General features: G+C 47.2%; 1 protein-coding gene across 7 annotated transcripts in view; it reads left to right on the plus strand.

Moving 5' to 3' along the window:
* The first annotated feature begins 6,966 nt into the window (after nt 1-6,966).
* Nucleotides 6,967-19,712, plus strand: part of SSX2IP (SSX family member 2 interacting protein) — a 30,517-nt gene continuing 17,771 nt past the window's right edge. The window contains exons 1-4 of one of the 7 annotated variants that reach the window (XM_084756114.1): nt 6,967-7,138; nt 17,680-17,811; nt 18,310-18,479; nt 19,125-19,337. In XM_084756114.1, coding sequence (XP_084612240.1) covers nt 17,769-17,811; nt 18,310-18,479; nt 19,125-19,337 — 426 coding nt within the window. In that variant the 5' untranslated portion in view covers nt 6,967-7,138; nt 17,680-17,768. Of the gene's footprint in view, nt 7,139-7,272; nt 7,395-17,679; nt 17,812-18,309; nt 18,480-19,124; nt 19,338-19,712 lie in introns of those variants that run through there. The other 6 variants (XM_084756115.1, XM_084756111.1, XM_084756116.1 and 3 more) reach the window with 6 other exon arrangements.

Consider the following 19,712-nt stretch of genomic DNA (forward strand, 5'->3'; position numbering starts at 1 on the left):
CACACCCCCAGCCGTGGAGCCAACTCTTCGTGTTCTGAACCCTTTTGTTTCTTTTTTTCTATTTTTGTTTTTCGAAGACAGGGTTTCTCTGTGTAGTCTTGGCTGTCCTGGACTCACTTTGTACACCAGGCTGGCCTCGAGCTCACAGAGTCTGAACCCTTTTGTAAAGTTTACTATCCTAGGTATGTTTTCACAGTGATGGAAAGCTGGTGCAAGCCCCCAGTTTTTCCTTCTTACTTATTCCATTCAACCAGGGCTCTGTCCTGTTCTGACTTTTGTTATGTCTCATCACACTTGTAGCAGTAAAACGAAACATCACAGCCTCAGGTCAGTTCCTGAGAGTTTCATTGTTGTTGTTGTTGTTGCTATTAGATAGCTCTCTTGGTTGAAGGAACGGCAGCCTAACAGTGGTTTGGAATCCTTGTTACCAAACAAAACGCCCAGAGGAAGGTGGTCCCAACAGGTTTGGGAACTCAGTGACATCACCATGGACCTATGTGGTCAAGCCAAACTTTCAAAGCAGGAAGTGTAGCTCAGAGCTTTACGCTGTCGTTATCTCTCCTTCCTAGGAGACTAGAGTTCCTGTCGTGGACAGGGATCTTTTCTTAAATTGCTTGGCACACAGTCGCCATTCAGCAAATATTCACTAAGGCATGAGGTCAGCTGAGGACTTGGTAAAATTGGAAGACTTGTGTACAGAATCGAATGTTTGAATTATTCAAGCTCTGCAGGATCATGCTCTTAAACAGGTTTCTGTGTGGCTGAAAGACATTTTGGGATTATGTATAATCGTTCAGTTCTTTGGAAGGTCTTTTGTCAGTTGAGCAAAGTGCCATATTTAAAATTTCAAGACTAAGAGAATAAAGCAAACTAAAATGCTCTGGTTTTAAAAAGGCAGGGATGTCTGCTGTTTATGAAGGTAGGGTGTGTGTGTGTGTGTGTGTGTGTGTGTGTGTGTGTGTGTGTGTGCGCGCGCATACTTGTACACTGGAAAAAAAGGGGAGATTGAGCAAAAGCCAGGAATCTGGAGGAGGACTGAGAGATGTGTTTGGGGCTAAAGGACAGTGTGAGGGTTAACATTATGTTTTAAGTTTAAATTACTGTGCTTAAGAGATCAATAAAACAAAAATGTTTCTAACCTGTAAGCCCCACTTATCCAAGGACATATAACTTCCTGGAATGCTGGGGCTGATGCTCCTGTAAGATAACAAGCCACGTTACAGTTTTCAGTTTTGTACATGTTTGGTTGCCTCAACTACACAGGATGTGCTTGATCATACACGGGAGGAAAGTATGTGGGCAGGATACATGTGAGGATGATGCTTGCTCCTTCTAGGACAAAGACACGAAGTATATAGCCTGTCGGTTTTGCCTTTATAAGCACTGGACTAACATAATTCGTGGTCATTCTCTGGGAATTCTGGGCATTGGCCTGGCCAGTATCCATTGTCCCGGGAAGTATTTTATAAAGCTTGCTTCAAACTTGGCTCGAAAATTGTGGTAGTGGTTTTATGCTCCCTTGGTGGGATTAGCAATGGTTTTATAAAAAGTGAGCTCTTTTACTGGAACTGAGGCCTTGCAACATTTCAGTTTATCTAAGTCATGAGGTGGGCACATCTGTAGTTCCAGCTATTGAGAGTTCCAGGTTAAATGAGGGATGTGGTCTCAAAAAATGAGGTGTTACTGAGGAAAATGCTTTATGTCAACATAGGTGTATACACACATGCACACATACACACACACACACACACACACACACACACACACACACATACACACACATACCCCTCTCTGGTTGATGCCTAAGCAACTTTCTATGATATAGCTTACCAATTGCTTGAATGATTTAAAAGTTAATAACTCAATTGAGACAAAGGATAAGTCAGGAAGCCATGTTAGTGTCTGCTAAAACTCAAAAGGTGTTTTTACTCAGACTTGTTTCAAAAAAAGCTGCAATATAAAGGTCTCAGCAGACCAGCCCAAAGTCCCAAGTGCTAAGTAGGGAACACCCAGGCATACAGCTCTGTGGCTTTTAACCTGCACTAATAGCAGGAGCAGGTGTGATCTGTTTCCCTTCCAAGCACAGCACTTCTTAAGCAGCACTCAGTCATATGATGCTGTCTAATAGCTCCCGCCCAAGGGACTGGTCTGAAAGACATTTTTGTCTATGTAGTGTGATGTCACCATTCCATACAGATGCGTAGGGGGTCAGGTCCTGTTAAGTTTACAGTCATGGTTTAGAAGGCAGAAAGCCCAGCTTTCTGTCTTTCATTTTGTGTAGTGGGGGTGGGGAAGGGGTGGGATTGAACCCAGAGCATTGTATATGCTAGGGAAAATACTCTACCACGGAACCACATGCCCAGCTCTTGGTCTGGCTTTTCTTTCTTCCTTATATATTATATATTATATATCATATATTATATAGATTAGAATGTTCAGTTGGCAGAGTAAAGATAGTCCAAAAGCTCTACACCCATCTGTTTACTTCCTTGTGGACTAGTCCCTGGTTGAGAAAACTCTGACTTCTCTTGGCCCATGAACTCTGCCCTATATTGCTTTAAACTGTTCTCACAAATAAAATGGCCATAAACACAGAAGTAGATCACTCAATATTCAGCAAGACTTAAGATTACCCACCCTGCTGTCCTTTAAAAGGTAGACCTGGCTGGAACCCAGAAATAATGGAAGCAGGACCATTAACAGAAGTGACTCAGCCCATCATCCATTCCAGCACAGACGCGGGCTCTGACAAGAAATGTACTTCGGTGGATCCAGAAATGGCTGCGTGCGTACTGAGCAACCCAGATGGCATGCACTGCAGCAGAAAGCCTTGAGGAGTTGGCCCGTACTCCCCAACTCTGAATGTGCATGCCAGAAGCAGCCTTGGGCCAGAGTCTCTGCTTGAGTATTTGAAATCATGTCTCTGAGAAAAACAAATGAATTGAATTGGGGGTGGTTCAGAAGAGCCTTCAGCAGAAGTAAGGTGTTTTAGAGATAGCAATAATAAGCCAAGCTCGGTGGCTTGCCTGTAATCCCAGAACTCAGGGAGGCGGAGGCAGAGGCAGAGGCAGGCGGAACTCTGTGAGTTCTACAAAGCGAGTCCAGGACAGCCAAGGCTACACAGAGAAACCCTGTCTCAAAAAACAAAACCAAACAAAAGTCACAATATACCTACCTCTAAATATTCTTGTATAGAAGAAGTTAGTAAGTTGTAATGCAAGTGTCCCCCTTACCCCCACCACCCAACCCCAGACTCCTGGTTACTCACAGCAGTTTGGTTAGCGGTGGTTATCACAGCCATGAGGAGCTGAAGGTACAGAAATACAGCCCCTGCCTTCCTGCTCTACTCTAGTGGGAGGAGACAGATCACACGAAGGAAACAAACTGAGAAGGCTGCTCTACATCAGGTGCGATTTGGATGATGAAAAGGAATCAGTGTAGAGCCTTTGTGGGAAGAACCTTCCAGAATGATTGTTACAGTTTGATCTGATATGTCCCCCAAACACCCACAGGCTTTTAAAGGCATTGTCCCCAGCCATTGGTACTATGGGTGGTGGTGGTGGTGAAGTTTTTGTGTGAGGGACATAGAAAATTGATTGCAGGGATATGTCCTTGAAGTGGGTTAACACTGGCCTCTTCCTCCCTACTTTCCCCCTCCCAGGCCCCACTTTGCTTCTTGGCTACCTCAAAGTGAGCAGCTTTGTTGGATGGGTGCTGCCCACTGTGATGCTCAGTCTTGACCCAGCCCCAACGCAGCAGGCTAAATGGAGTGAGTGGGCGGCAAACTCTCAGCAGCGAGGCATGAGAAGCCTTTCTTGCCTTTAAAGTTATTTTGGTTGCTTTGTCACAGTGACAGAAAGATGCGATATTGAGGGGCAAGGCAACAAGCTAGGGCATTTGTGGGGGCCTCTCTGCTGGCACTTTCTGTGCTGAATAAGAAAATTCCAGAAATGTAAGGTCAGCTTAAGCCAAACATGATGGAGTAGGAGATTCGTTCTATATGAAGCACACAGAGAAGCCATTAATGTCCTAAGCCAGAGTTTAGATTTCTAGAAAGCAGGCTTATTCTCAAGGAGAGAATTATGTCTCACAGATGCTGAGCATCCAGATGTGAGCCATGCCTTTGGACAACGTACAGACGTCACCTGTGAAAGTGCTTACTTTGAAATAGAAAACTTCAACAGTCACCAAGTACTGAAGACTATCCAAAAGTCCCAGACACTGAGGATGCAGCAGACAAAATCGCCCTTGCTTACTGAGGCTTTATTTTATTGGACCAAGCAAGCAGTCAGGGGAGAGAAAAAAAGATAAAATATGGTTGAAGGTTATATAGGAGCAAGGTAATTTGATAGTTGGGAATTGAAAGGAGTTTTAATTTAAAGTGAAGGTGTCTTGTTAGGCATTTGTGTAAGGGATACAAACGTTCAGGGGCATCCAGAGGTCATGCAAATGCTAAGGGGTGGGGGTGGGGAGGGCTTCGCCATAGCAATGTCCAGTGCAATGGTCCTGAGGCAGTCCTGTGCCAGCAAGCCTGAGGGACAATGAGGTGGATAGGAGGTAGTTGCTAGTGGCACAGCTGTAGGATTCAAGGACAGTGGGCTAAACAGGTGTGGAGAGTGGCAGGGCACGAGAATCTTGCAGCTAGAAAACACCTGGGCTTGGATGATGAGCATAGACACAATCTAGGTTTTCTAAGAGTTTTCCTGGGCAGGGCGTGGTGGTGCATGCCTTTAATCCTGGCACTCGGGAGGCAGAGGCAGGCGGATTGCCATGAGTTCGAGGCCAGCCTGGTCTACAAAGTGGGTCCAGGACAGGCAAGGCTAACACAGAGAAAACCCTGTCTTGAAAAACAAAACAAAGAGTTTTCCCAGATGGAGGTGAGTAGACTCGGGGTAGCAATGGTGGATTCATGCTTCAGAAAACAAAGCAGTGTCACATAGCACCCTCTAATTTTGCCAGAGAGGAAATTAAGCTTAAGCAAAGATGATAAGAAGCCAGCCCTTGCCTATCCTACCTTTCCTCACCATATCCAATTATTTCTCTCAAGCCCAGAAATGCCCTTTTCACTCTTGGTACCCCCCTACCCCCGCCAGGCCTTATTTTAGACCACCGCCTCAACTATTTATCTTGTCCTGGGCACTGGTCAGGATCTTCTTGTTCTAATACATACCTGACCCTCCAAAGCCTAATGCAACGGGCCCTTTACTATTTCATGTGAGGAGCCGTCTGGAGCTCCCACAGAGCCAGCAGAGGTTAATTTAGCCATTAGACGTGTGGGTTCTGGGAAATCCTCCAAAAGGAATCTGAGGTAAAGGCTACTTTTATTTTAACACTAAGCTATTTGCAGTATTCCAGAGGCTACCAGAAATTGCATCATAGAATGTAGAGACTTGAAGATTTTTATGCCTTCTACTGTCTTTGCATGTAAGTATATATGTAAATTTCTAAATACCATCAATTTCTTAATATAGATTTTCACTAAAGTCTGCTACTTAGGTTGACATTAATTTTTGATATTTTTAAGACTTTTAAATTTCCACAGTATGGTATTTATTCACAGATGTGACCTATACAAGGGCAAGCTTTTAGGAGACCTTAGCACTTCACTGTGTGAAGCATTTCATGAGACCCAAAGGCCAAACACCTCTCAATTATTTAGACAGGTTGAACTGAGTGACTTAGCTAACCCAGGAGTGAGCGCTCCCTGTTTCACTGCCAGAGTGAAATGGTAAAGATGAAGACTTAATTGCTGTTTTAGAGCAAGATAACCATTGGCAGTGGGTGCTCAGTGTCCCAAGATGGGTCCTTGCTGTCTGTATTCAAGGGCAACTAATCTGTCTCCTTCAATCCAATGCTCACTTCTGAAACTTCATCTTCCAGGCAGGACTGAGGATGTGTGTAGTCCTCACTACTCTCCCAGTTGTCTTTGAGTGGCATAGATGTGCATATTTCTTGTTTTCCTTTTATACTGCTTTGGTCTCAAATTGCTCTCAGGAGCCACTATAAAACCCCCAAACCTGTTTTTCTCCTCTTGAGTAAACACCTGGCTAGAACCCCACCATCCTGCCCTTGACTGAGATTTCTCCTCCTTTTCCCCAGGGAACTTTAGGCAGCTATGGTAGGGAGTGGTCTGGTCACGTGCTGGTGTCATTCGTTTTCTTTGGAGTCGCCAAGTGGGCCTAGGGAGTTTTTCATCAACTCCTAGCTCACAGTGCCATCACTTAGTTTCCTTCTGCAGCTATCTCCTGGCCTTAATTTTATCTGCTACCTGTGCTTTACTCATACCACCCAGGCTAGCCTGGAGCTCCCAAGGTAAGTCGAAGATGACCTTGAACTTCAGTTCAGCTGGATCACGGACCCTCACACGCGCGTTGTGTGCGGTCCTGGGGACTGAGCCCAGGCCTTCACACCCACCACCCTGACCCTAGTTTTACACGGACTTCTGTACCACTGGCGTGCTCTGCACTCCGATTCCCGAGGCCACTCCCTCCCTTCTCCAGGGCCTGACCTAATTCTGGATGCCCGTTGGTGTCTCTCCATTCTGGGGAGCGCACCTGGCTCTCCTGGGAGCCCCGCTTTTGCTCCTTGAGGACCGTTGGGGGTTCGAGGTGGCCTCGGAGGCCGCGATCTAAGGCAGATAGGACTCTCCCCGTGCCCCCGCGGAGAGCTAGGGAGCGGGGAGCATCGGCCTGATGAACCCGGGCGTAACAGGTGCGGCCGCCGCAGCTGCGCTGGGAGAGCCGCTCGGTTGTATTTCGGAGGCCAGTCCTCTTCGGACCAATGCGGGCTGCGGTTGTTCGTCGCCTGGCAACCGGCGGAGCCAATGGGCGGCGCCAGCGCGGGGCGGGATGGGGTGGGCGTCCGCCGAGGGAGGCGGCGGGAGGCGGGCCGGGCGGGCTGGAGGCTGCGCGGAGCTGCGGGGCGGGCGGGGAGCCGCTGCGTGCCGCCGCGGTGCGGGCCCGCGGGCTGCGGGAGGCGCGAACCGCTCCTGGTGCCGTGACGGTGAGCGGCGGGATTGTGACGCGCAGCCGGGCTGGACGTGGGCGCAGGCACCAGGGACGGCTGTCGGCGGGCTCGGCGCGGCCGTTGCGGCGGTTGGAGAGCGTTGCTGTCCGCCGCCTGCAGCGGGAGGTGCGAGGTAGGTGCTGGGGAGAGCTCCGCGTTCTTGCGAGGTGCGGCGCGTGCACGCGCGGGGTCCCCTTGGCCCGCGGGGCTCGGCGATTTCTCAGAGGCTGCAGCAGGACTTGGCCAGTGGTCCGCGGCTGCTGCGCGGGTAGGAGCCTCAGAGTGGTCCAGCCCCACGTTTAGGGGAAGAACTTACATCATCGCAGCGCGGTAGGCTTGCTTGGAAAAAAATATTTGGCCTCGGATTCTCCAGTGTTGTACAGTGAATGGTGAGACTCGGGTCAGCACGTATTTCTCCTAGTGCAGCAGATCGCCGGATTATGCAAGTCACCTGGGCCCAGGAAATAAAACTTGCCAAATAATTCCCCATTAGCACCAGTAGAGGAATTTTTACATTAACACCCGCAGTTCAGACTCCTGAGCCCCTGCGTGCCAGACTCTTAACTGTCAACGCTGATGCAGTTGTGAGAACTTCGATTTCCTTTTAGAATCCAGACTGTATGAAAGGTGAAGGGTTCCCAAATCCAACGGTGAGAGCTTCCTGGATTTGGGATTTGCTTCCATTCAGATTAGAGTCCAGGCCTGGAGTTAGGTGAGAATCCTGCTACCATGGAGCCTGCAAGGTTCTGGAAGAAAATCCTTCTAGCCCATAATTTGATCATGAACTGGAAAGGTCTGTATATGACATGACTGGATAAAGTTGGAAAAGATCTGGATGAGAAAAAAAAAATGCTGTCTTGAAATGTAGAACAGAGGCAGATTTGTAAACTTCTATCCATCCAGCAAAACTTAATCCATCCTCCTTATGGGCCCAGGAAGCTCAGTGTTCATTCAACTAAACAAGTGAAAAAAGCTGTGGTCCTGTTGGACACATTGCCCTGGCTGGTGTGTGTGGAAGTTGCTCACACAAAATGGTTCCCTGTGAGGATTAGGGGCTGTTTTGGTGACTGGTGAGGCCCCTACAGCGGAGTCATTTTACACCTTCCTTCCCTTCTCGATCCCCATCTGTACAGCTCAGATAATGAGGTCCAGGGATTGAGTAACGTAAGATAATGCAGAGGCTCGGTTTTTCCAGGACGAAATGCGAAGCGCTCCCCATAACACATTGAGCCTTGTGATAAGACTTGTTAAGTACGCAGCATCCTAAACTTGCTGAGGCAGGTGTGTACGAAATGGAAAAGTTATTCCAGAGGCCTCAAGCCCAGCCCAGTCAAATTGTGTAGTTGTGCGCTCTTAAAACTGGACAGACCAGTTCCTGGGCCCAGACAGGCTAGGACACAGATTTTGTGGAAGGGCCCTCACTTAGCGTTCAGCTAGAGAGAGAAAGACTTTCCTGCGGTGAGGTGACTGCGTGTTCAAATGGGAGCAGTGTGTGGCTAGTGTGGCTGCTCATCCCAGCTGAGGTAAGTGGGTAGCCTAAGTTTAGGAGTTCCAGGGTAACAAACATCCTGTTTAAACACAAACAACACCCTCTCACACCTTGCCGAACTAGGCCCAGGGCCCTTCACATGCTGGGCAAGTGTTCTGTTGCTTAGCGGTGAAGCCCAGTGCCCACCCCACCCCCTTTTTTTGAGGCAGGGTTGTCTTGTTACTAGCTTGCCAAGGCAGACCTTGAATTTGCGATGCCTCAGTCTCCCAGGTAGCTGGGATGATAGCCCTGTGCCACTGGGCCCAGCTTCAAAAGCAGCTTTTAGTGTTAGCTCAACCTGTTGGCTGTGAGTCTATTCTGTGTCTTAGGTGCTTGTGGTTAGCTGGTTATGAGCATGCGTCTTAAGTTTGTGAGCTCATGGGATGAGACAGTAGAGAAACACACAAGCCATTAGTAATGGAAAATCTAGACTCATATTTGTATAGTGTAGGAGCAGATTTATTATGCATTAATAAATTTAGTCTTTGAATAAACATTATTGGGCACTCAGCTACTACTTGCCAGGTGTAAGAATAAAGAAAACTGTTGCCCTGAGTATTTTGTACTTAGGGAGTTTTTGTGTGGAGGAGAAAACCACCAATGTGAGAAGGCCTCTCAGCTGTGTCCTGACAGGTGCTCAGCAAGCAACAGGTGCGTTGTGTGCAGCAAAGCAGGTGCAGGTTATAGGTGGTCAGTCCATGCAGCTGGGGACTGCAGGTGGCTGCTGGAGTTGCACTAGTGATAAGAGTCAAGAACACCCCTGTGAACCTTGACCAGAAGGCAATAAGGAATATCTGCACTGTTTTACTGGGGGATTAAATTGCTTCTTCTGTAGAGTATGTCTGCCACAGTTAGCAGCTTGCATAGTCTGTGGGGACTTGATGGTCCAGGTGATACCTGAAAGCGCCCCCCCCCTTCCCAGGCACTTAATGGAAGCCACAGAAGCCTTAAAAAGCAGCAGTGAGTGTCCTCTTTGCTGAGTTGTCTTCTGTGCTAGGCCTGGGCAATAGAGATCAAAGGTGCTGAAGATGCAGGCCACCAGTGGAAAACAGTCACGGCAGAACCTGAGCGATAAGAGGCCCATAAATGTCGGGCAGAAGCAGTGTGAGATTCAGAGATGACACACTGCATTCAGTAACCAGTTGTTAGTGGGAGTTAAACAGAGTTGTTGGCTGTAGTTCTGGGCGGCAGCGGCAGCGGCTGCTGCTGCTGCTGCTGCTGCTGCTGCTGCTGCTGCTATGTCTCTTTCCTTCCTGTTCTCCCTGGCCAGATGCTCCGTCACCACTGGTCCTCTGGTGGTAATCAAGGAGAGATGCTAATAGTGTGACCTGCTTCCTGGGCTTGTGCTCATTACATACATGTATCCTGGTAATACCAAACATTTGGAACACTCACTGTGTGATAAGTGTAATTACCCAAGCCTGGTGGCACATGCAAAAACCTTTGTACTCTGGAGATTGGGGAAGAAGTACAAGTTCGAGGCCAGCCTGGGCTACTAGGAAGTCCCTGTCTCAAAGAAAAAATAAGCAAAAACCCAACCAAACTGATAAAAAGTTAAGATTGAGCTGGGCGGTGGTAGCACACACCTTTAATCCCAGCATTTGGGAGGCAGAGGCAGGCAGATCTCTGAGCTTTAGGCCAGAGAGGTCTACAGAGTGAGTTTCAGAACAGCCAGGGCTATTACACAGAGAAACCCTGTCTCAGAAAAAAAAAAATGTCGTGGCAGGATAACAGCCGTTGGCTCATTAGTGTGCCCCGTAACCAGAGTGCAACTGAACGGAAAATCGTAAGTACTGAAGATAGGACATTTGGCTGAGGTCTTTTGAGCTTTGTTTTTGTTGTTTTGCAATTTGATTGTGTGGTTCTCATGGGAGATTGTGGATGATTGTGTCACTTCACAAAGTCAGAAGGTTGGCCGTGTGCACTCAGCGTTACTCTCCACTGAACACTTGCACAGGCATTTCTGTGTGTCTACCCTGACGGGGAGGCTGCCTTTACCTAAACCCAGTTCCCATTAACCTTAGTCTTCTGCCCTAAGGAACGTTTTGTCTAGTACCAGACCCAGGCTTTTACTTGAGACAGCACGTGTGTTCTCTCTGCCCAATCGTGTGGGTTTATTCTGTCCTCCCTTGTCTGACCAGAGACTACTTCATTTGCCACATCATTCTTGAGAATTTTTAAAAAAATAATGTGTGCTGCTGTACAAAGAAAAACTGGGCCTGTGTGTGGGTGGTGCACACCTTTAATCCCAGACTCAAGAGACTCAGGCTGCTGTTTCTGTGTGTGTCCCATGAGCACGGGTGTATGTATGCGCGTGCAGCACGCTTGTGTGGAGGGTCAGAAGACAAACTCGGGTGTAAGTCCTTGGGTGCTTTCCACCTTTTGTTGACACAGGGCCCATTATTGGCCTGGGATTTGGTCATATGTTGATGGAAAGAACTAAAGAGAGAAATTAATATACTTTATCTAGATATTTTATCTGCAACTACAGACCTGGAGAAATCCTCATACATGCTGGCCCACTCGTAGCTCAAGATACCCTGAGAGAATGGTGGGACTCCCCTGACCCCCCCCCTGCATTATAAAGTAACGTGGTTAACGGTGGGGTGACTGTCCGTGGACTCACCTCTCCCTCCTGTCTTCCAGCACCAGACTTCTCTGTGGGCTCCTGGGGCGCCTGGGTCTACACTCAGCTCCTTGGGCTTGTGAGAAAACAGTTCGCTGACTGAGTCATTTCTCAGCTCTTACACACATTCTTTTGTTAACTCGCTTTATTTATTTTAATAATAAAACATCTAATACAAAAGAGGACTTAAGACAGTAACCTGTATAACTGTATGCAGAGACTCCTCTGACCCTTTTTCATACGGCAGCGATCACTGAATTCTGCATCCTTCTTGTGTCTTTTAAAATACGGATTTATCACATTTGGTCTCCATGCATGTGTAATTAAAAACCAGGTGTTCACATCCTATCTGTCGGAACAATCTGTCTGTTGTGTCGGCTTTATGATTGATCTGATCTGTTGTGTGTCACTAGGTTTCCAACGCCTGCTTAACAGCCCCTCTTGGGAGTAGGCCCCCTTTCCTCCTTCTGCTGTTAGAGGTGAGTGCTTGGGCTCAGTAGTCCAAGGTTGCCCCCTGAGGTACTCCCCTGCTGTTGTGAAGCCCCCTGCTGCTCCCAGACCCACCTCCTAGGGTACATGTACACTGTGCAGGGTCCTATGCAGCCAATGCCCGGGTATGGGAGGACTAACTTTCTCTGGCCACTTCAGCCCAGGAGCATCACTCCACTGTCTCCACGTGAAATCTTTTATCATATTTGCATCTGCACGCTATTTTATTCACCCTTTGCCCAGTCGGGAGATATGATTAGGATCCTGTCTTTGGTGGAGTTCATAGAGGAAGAGATTACCCTCGCACCCTGCATGGCCGATGGCCAGGAGAGTGGCTGTGTGGGCCGGGGCTGGAATCCTGACTCAGCTCTCGGCTCCACATTAGCCCCGTGACCCTGGCTGATTACCTAACTCATCTGCCTTAATTGTCTTACCCATGGAAAGGAGTTAGTGCTGTACACGGACGTAGTGGGGTGGAGTGGGAATGTGTGGAGTGTTTAGGTCAGTGTCCTGTGCTCTGGCTGCACTTTGCCCGGTTCTGCACCTGTTGTCTAATCAGGTACCCACAGCAGCCGGAAAACGTAGAGTTTGTGGTCCTCATCACACAGCCGAGGAGACCAGCCTGGAGAGATGGTTTGTGGAAAGTGTCTTAGTCAGAATAGGATGTCAGGCATGTGGCAGGCCTAGGAGGCCAGCAGGGCTTACACTGCATTCCCTAACGGCAAATCTCCTGCTCGCCATGCCTTCCAACATGAAGGCAAAGGACTAAGGTAATAGCAGTTTTTTGTTTGGGCCTTCCTGGTGTGTAGTGTTATTTTCTTTGTGAAGAAGGCATGCCTGTTTTAAGTTCTGCATGCTCCCCAGTTGCATCACCGCATGGGTGCTTTGGATGAGTCCACATCTGTGGGAATGTCTGTAGTACTCTGCCATACAGGCAAGTCATTCGGATTTCACGTTTGTAAAACTCAGAGGTTGAGTTTAGTGTTTCTATACTTGAGTTAACAGCAGAGTTCGTGATAAAATTAAGTGCTATAGTCTCCTCTAGAAAGGAATAATTAAAGTTGTTACGTTTTAAGTAATCAGATTTCATTCTTGAGATTAGTGACATAAACCATGTCCCTAACTGATTCTTCAAGTTCTGTGACTGAATTTAGAAGATTACTAATGTTTAAGGATTTAGATTTAACAATTTTATTTGCATATTCCAACAATCTGGTAACTCAACTTGGTGATATTTTAGCAGAAATGTTAGTGAACTATCTGAAACTCATGTGCGGTATTTAGAAGGCCAGCTGGCACCGTGTTACTATGTTCCTGTAATGGAAAGCTGTTATTTTTTGACACTTACTGGGCGTTTGTCGTAGAATTCCGATTAGGTGGGTATTGTGCCTTCTGAAGCCTGAACTGCAGGTCAACTTGGAAAGAACACGGAGTGCTGTGTGGCGAGGCCCTTGTCGTGAGGTGGGTTTCCGCCATGCTTCTTTTCTCATTGTAGACATCGGACAGGCCTGGCATGCCCCGGGCAGGAGAGGTGGGCAGTGGAGGGCACTGACCCGGAGTCTGCGTCTTCCCGCTGCTCCCTGCTTTCATACGCAGTTGCCAGTACGGACACACCAATTTGTCATAGGTTGTTCTTTGGAGTTGTTGTGATTACTGTTGCTCACTATGGCTGTACAGAAATGTTAAGTGTGTGTTTAGCTAAGAGTGCAGAAGATGAGACGAGTAAGAATATGAGAGTTCAAAGAAGAGAGTTGCTGGCTGGAATAACAACTGTGTGGAGGCCTCAGGTCCCTGAGCAGAGAGATGTGCTGAAGCCTGCTCTATGTCAGGGACTTGGCGCCCATAAACCATCCAGCACAGCACCCAGAACATGATAGAACAGTAGACTCTGTTCATCATAAAACAGTCATTTGCATTTGTGTTTCTGATGTCCTTTTTAGTTCCAGTTCATCAGGATGCATATAAATTAGTTTCTTCAAATTATTTTTCTTTTGTGTGCATTGGTGTCTATCCTGCATGTCTGTCTATGTGAAGGTGTCAACTCTTGGGATTATAGATAGTGGGCCGCCGTGTGGGTGCTGAGAATGAGCTGAACCCGGGTCCTCTAGAAGAGCTGTCAGTGCTTTTAACCACTGAGCCATCTCTCCAGCCCCATAAATTAGCTTTATCGGAGGCTCAGAAATTCTTTTTTTTTTTTTAACTTACATTATCTATTACTAAACAAAGCATGTACTATCTCCCAGCTCCCCCAGGATCTGGGCGCAGCTCAGCTGATTGCCTCTGGCTCAGGGGCTCGTCAGAGGCCGTCATCTAGGCAGGAGCCGGGCTCAGGCAAAGCTCCTTCCTTCCAGCCTGCTCTGGCTCTTGGCAGCCTGTGTCCTTTTGGACTGAACAGACGTCAGTCAGTTCCTTGTGACATTGGCTCTCGGGGATACTCAGAGCAGGATGGCTTGCTTGGTCCAGAGCGGAACCTGACAGACAATGTAGACAAAGCTCACATGGAGCCTCACACTCATAGCCCGATTTCCAAAGTGAAGTCATATCATGTTGCCTATACTGTTAGCTGTTCACCAGGTCCAGCCCGTACCTGGGCACAGAGTGGCTCAAGGCTATCCCAGTAAGAATGGGACTGAAGGGCTCTCAGAGGCTGCCCCGCCTACAGCTCTACAGAGTGTTGGTATGTGTTGAGAACCCGAGTCCTAAGAAAGGATAACAAACGTCTCTGGTGAAAAGGATGGATATAATCAGAACTCAAACTGTTTGTGTGAAGTGTCCTAGTTTTGATGTTGAATTAGATTTACCCGAGGATGGAAGTGTTTATGAACAAGATGCTGGTGTTTGTGCAGAGACAGTTCACAGGCATGCCTGGATTTGAGTCTAAGCTCTGTAGGAGTGACACGCTGTAAGTGAAGTTATTTTAAGTTAATTTCAACAAGTCAATCTTCTAAAGGCACTAGTGGACATCTTTCTGACTTTTCAACCTCTGAAGATGGATTTTCATGGATTTCCATGTTGAAAGGGAGTAGTGGAACAAAGGGAACACAGAATTCTGTAAACTGAGAAAAGTAGCCCTGGACAGCCTTGTTGATCTCTCCTAGCCCCAATTTCCAGCAGTTGACACAGAAAAACTAGGCATGAACTAAATCTGGCACAAAGAATTATGAGTTTAGACAACCTTTCTTTCATTAAAAAAAAAGAAAAAAGCATTCCTTTTGGGATGTGTGAAGAAGGCACGGTGGAAGCACAGTGGGAGCACAGTGGAAGCACAGTGGGAGCACAGTGGGAGTGCAGTGGAAGCGCAGTGGGAGCACAGTGGGAGCGCAGTGGAAGCACAGTGGGAGTGCAGTGGGAGCACAATGGGAGCGCAGAAGCCAGTGTGAGGCCTCAGATCCCTGTGTAGAGATGTGCTGAGCCTTGCTCGGTTTCATGGTGTCTATTCCTACAGCTGATTACAGAGGATTAGATCACTGCCCAGAGTCTATGTGGCCATCAGCTCAGTTTCCAGATCTTCTAAGGATCAACGATGGGCTTCCTGCTTCTTCCCAGCCCTGTGATTACGGAGGTGTACATCATTGCCCGGTGCCAGTGTGGACAGCCTGTTATGGGAGATTACATCACTGCCTGGTGTCTATTCAGACATCAGTTTCCAGGTCTTCTGCAGAGCCGTGTTCCTCTCTCCTTGAGAGCAGCAGTGATTTCTGCCTGTCACTCACACCAGACAGAGCTGCGTCCACGTGATGACAGCAATTGCTGCCTTTGGTTGTGATGCATACCTGTAGATGTGTGTGAGTACATGTCCAAAAAGGACTGACTAGCAGTGAAGACCCACTCCTGAGTGGGCAGCTCCCTCCCCTAGGCTGGGGGTTCATGGAGAATGAAGGAGAAAGCCTGCTTGTGTGGCTCGTCACATTCTTATAACCCACCTCTACCTCAGTCCCTGTCTGGCCACACCCTCCTTCCTTCCCTCCCTCTGTGGTGGGGTGAAGTCTCTGATGCTGTGAGCCCAAAAACATCCCCCTCCCACCTTGTTTATCTCAGATATTTGGTCATGGCAATGAGGAAGTTAGACACAATGAACTAATACTAATTCTGGATCCCGTGTGCTAAGCAATGTGATAAATACTTGAATGCATCGTCTCATTTAATCCTAAGGAGTCACACTACATGTCATTATGGGACCTTGATGTACAGCTTAATGAACTGTGCGTATGTCCATACTACCTCAGATCAAGAGGCTTCTAGAACCCCACACAGTTATCATATCCCCAATCACTCCCTCTTCCCTTGGGATAAGTCACTTAATGTTTCTTTTAATTAGCTTCTAACATTTAAAAATCTGAAGATTTCATATGGAAGTCCAGAATTCCAGTGTCAGCATCGGCTGCTGTCCCTTGGCTGCAGTTGACTGTAGCCGAGAAGCAGCTGTCCAAGCGTAGCACATGTCCTGCCACTTGCTCTCCCTCCTCACCCTTCCGCCTTCTCCTGACCTGGAAATCTGTTGCCAGTTGTAATTTCGTTTGAATCGTTTTTCTTGTGGTAGAAATATGTCTCATCTGTTAGAAGGTGGAAACATGAATAGTAAACAAATGTATGTCTAGTTAAGTCCACTTTACTCAGTCTGTTTCTAGTTTGATCTTTCTTAGACACTTTATTCTACAGTTGTTTAAATCTGTACAGTGTTGTATTGTATGAGCCAGTTTTCTGCGGAACACGTTTCTGTTTTATTTTCCCTTTATAAAGAACACATTGTAGATGAATCTAATCTTCTTAGATATTATTGTGAGGCCTTTCCAGGTCCTGATTGCCAGCTCTGTCTTGGGGTAGGAGGTGATGCTGCCTAAAGTGTCACGGGTAGGGACGTGCCTTTCCTACATCTCTGCTGGACTGCAGCGTAGACCGGAAAAACAAAACATGGGGTTTCACCTTCTCATCTACATAAACAAGATCGGTACTTTAAAGAACACAATGTAGAAATAGTATGTGTTGTGATATGCCTTCGAGTCAAATCAGATACTGCTTATCTTGGGAATCCTCAAACCTTGATGCACATATGTACAACTTATAATACACAGATACACGCACGCATGCACACATGCATGGCCGTGTGTCAGTGTGTATGTGTGTTCTAGTTTCATTTCTGTTGCTGTAATTAAACATCCTGATCAAAATCCACTATGGGAGAAGGGGTTTATCAAAGGTTTATATAATTCCAGGCTGTGGTCCATCATGGACAAGTCACAGACGCAGGAACCTGAGACAGTTGGTCACGCTAAATCCATCCTTAAGAGCAGCGAGAAGTTAGCACAGAATTGCTGCTTCCCTGTGCCTTTGTTCAGCCGCTGTCATCACTGTGTACGGTGCGGGCCAGCCACGAAGTGCCGCCCACAATCAGGGTGCGAGCAGTTCACCTCACAGGCATGCACAGGCAACCTGGTCTAGATAATTCCTCATGGAGATCCCTCCCCAGGGGATTCTAGGCTATGTCAGGTGACAGTTAAAACCAACCAGCACAATATGCACCTACTATTTTCACTGTGTACATAGGAACAAATGTTCCAGAACCCTTCTGTTTTAAGACACGTGCAAATGGGGCTGCAGAGATGGCTCAGTGGGTAAGAGCCCTGGGCTGCTCTTGCAAAGGACCTGGGTTCAGTTCCCAGTACCAACAATGGTGGCCCAACCATTTTAAACTCCAGTTGCAGAAAAGCTGATGTCCTCTTCTGACCTCCATGAGCACAAGGCACACATATGGTGTACATATGCATAAAAATGAAATTTAAAAAGCTCAAAGAATATAAAACTATTTTTTGCATATTAGCTTTCATTGGACTTCATCTTTAGGTTTTTTTGAGACAAGGTTTCTCTGCGTAGCCCTGGCTGTCCTGGAACTCTTTGTAGACTAGGCTGGCTTTGAACTCACAACAATCCACCTGCCTCTGCCTCCGGAGTGCTGGGATTAAAGGTGTGAGTCACTATGCCCAGCCGTAGACTTCATCTTTTAATTAGGTACCTCTGTCCCTTGCTTCCTAAGGAGATGCTGACATAGAAGAGTGACAGACGCTGTTGTCCATGCCTCAGCACTGACCCACCTCCTCAGGTACCCTGGCTCTGGAAACTGCTATGGGAGATTGGATAACTGTTACAGATCCAGGTCTGTGTGCAGGTAACTGAGTCCAGACAGCCAACACCACCACAGAGGCATTACCGAGAAAGCATTAACTGCTTACCGCAGACACTGAGGAGGGGATGACGCATTGTCAGCGGTCATCACGTACCAGTGTTCATTTGCATAAAGTTACACAGAGCCAGGCTGTGCTCTGGGTGGGCAGTAGACTATTAATTACTACTTTGGAGGGAAACTATGCATTTGAAATATATTTATTCGCTCCTTCAGTCTCTGATCCTTTTAATCGCATAAATAGAGTGGCACAGACAAATGTGTTAATCCTATTTTTATAAATCAAGTAGTGGAAGTTCATGTGTGTGTTCACTTAACACACAAACACTGATGTAGTCTGTCACTTTGTTTAGAAAAGTGTACATAGATTTCACATAAAAGTGTCTTTGCCCTTTAAAATACTTTATATGAAATTCAGAATCTTTGATGTAATGGAGATCATGTTAGACTTATAATTGCCTGAATGTCTTTTTTTATTTTCAGAAAACAAAAATCTCTCTCAATATACCTCAGAAATAAAGATGTCTCCATCAAGTTTATACTCCCAGCAAGTGCTGTGTTCTTCAATACCTTTATCAAAGAACGTGCACAGTGTTTTCAGTGCCTTCTGCACAGAAGAGAACATTGAACAAAGTATTTCATATCTTGATCAGGTAATGTGCTTCCTGTAATAAGCAAGAGCATAAGTCATTTTATATACCAGAAAATATCACGGCTATGAGAACAGCGGTTGCCAAGCCCGAGTGGCCACAGATGTAGACATGCAGAGAGCGGGGTGGTGAGCTGGGCTGACCCAGGCTAGCTGCAATCTGCAGCAGCTGGACCCCTTGGGTCCCAGGACATGATGAAAATATGCCAGGTCATGGGCGACTGTTGATCAGGCTTTAGAACATTCATCAAAGAACTTGAAATTGTGTTCATTCTTAGAATATTTGATAAATGACCTAGGAATGGTTTTCTGTTTTTCTCTCTTTTTTTTTCCTTCTCACTGAGTTGTCTATTAATCCACTGAAAGGCAAGTTACTTATTGAGTGTTTCAGTTGACAAGTTAAAAACTGTATACCTACTGCGTAATGTTTGAGTACATCTACACTATGGAGTGGCTCTGATGGGCACATGGTGAGGTTGTCTGTGTCAGGGTGACTTCAGGTCCACCCTGCAGTTGGAGAATCAACACACTGTTACTAACTTATCACTGTGCAGTGTAGTCGCTCATTGTTGCTGAACTGAAACATCCTGTCCTTTGTCCAACCTCCTCCCCGAGCTGACACTGCTAAGAAAACATTTTTTCCCCTCAGGAACTGACTACCTTCGGTTTCCCCTCCCTCTATGAAGAATCCAAAAGTAAAGAGATAAAGAGAGGATTAAATATAGTTGCTGTTCTCAACTGTATGAATGAGCTGCTCGTGCTTCAGCGGAAGAACCTGCTGGCGCAGGAGAGCGTGGAGACGCAGAACCTGAAGCTGGGCAGCGACATGGACCACCTGCAGAGCTGCTATAGCAAGCTTAAGGTACAGTCCCAGCCTCCTGCCTCAGTGCTGGGCCTCAGGGCACGGGCCGCAGGTGGCTGCTGGCTTCAAGCAAGCTTCCGGGCTCTGTTCAAACCCTGAAGTAGTTATAGATGCAGGAGTGACGCTGGCAGTCGGCACACGTTGCTGCTCTCTTCCGCTGTCCGCGCTGAAGGCCTGCGTTTTGTTATCCATGGCTTTGCTGAATCTGTAGGAAGTCAGGAACTGGTAATGTTCTGGGGGCACTGAGGGCTTCCTCCAAAGTCGTCCCACCCTGCTTAGTGAAGGAGATGCTTCCTCACACACTGACCCCAAGGAAAATGTCCCCACGGCAAGGCACGGTACAGTACGTATTACCAAAGAGCAGCACTCCGGGTG

The sequence above is a fragment of the Acomys minous genome, assembly GCF_964271855.1.
Source record: "Acomys minous genome assembly, chromosome: 14".
Taxonomy (NCBI): domain Eukaryota; kingdom Metazoa; phylum Chordata; class Mammalia; order Rodentia; family Muridae; genus Acomys; species Acomys minous.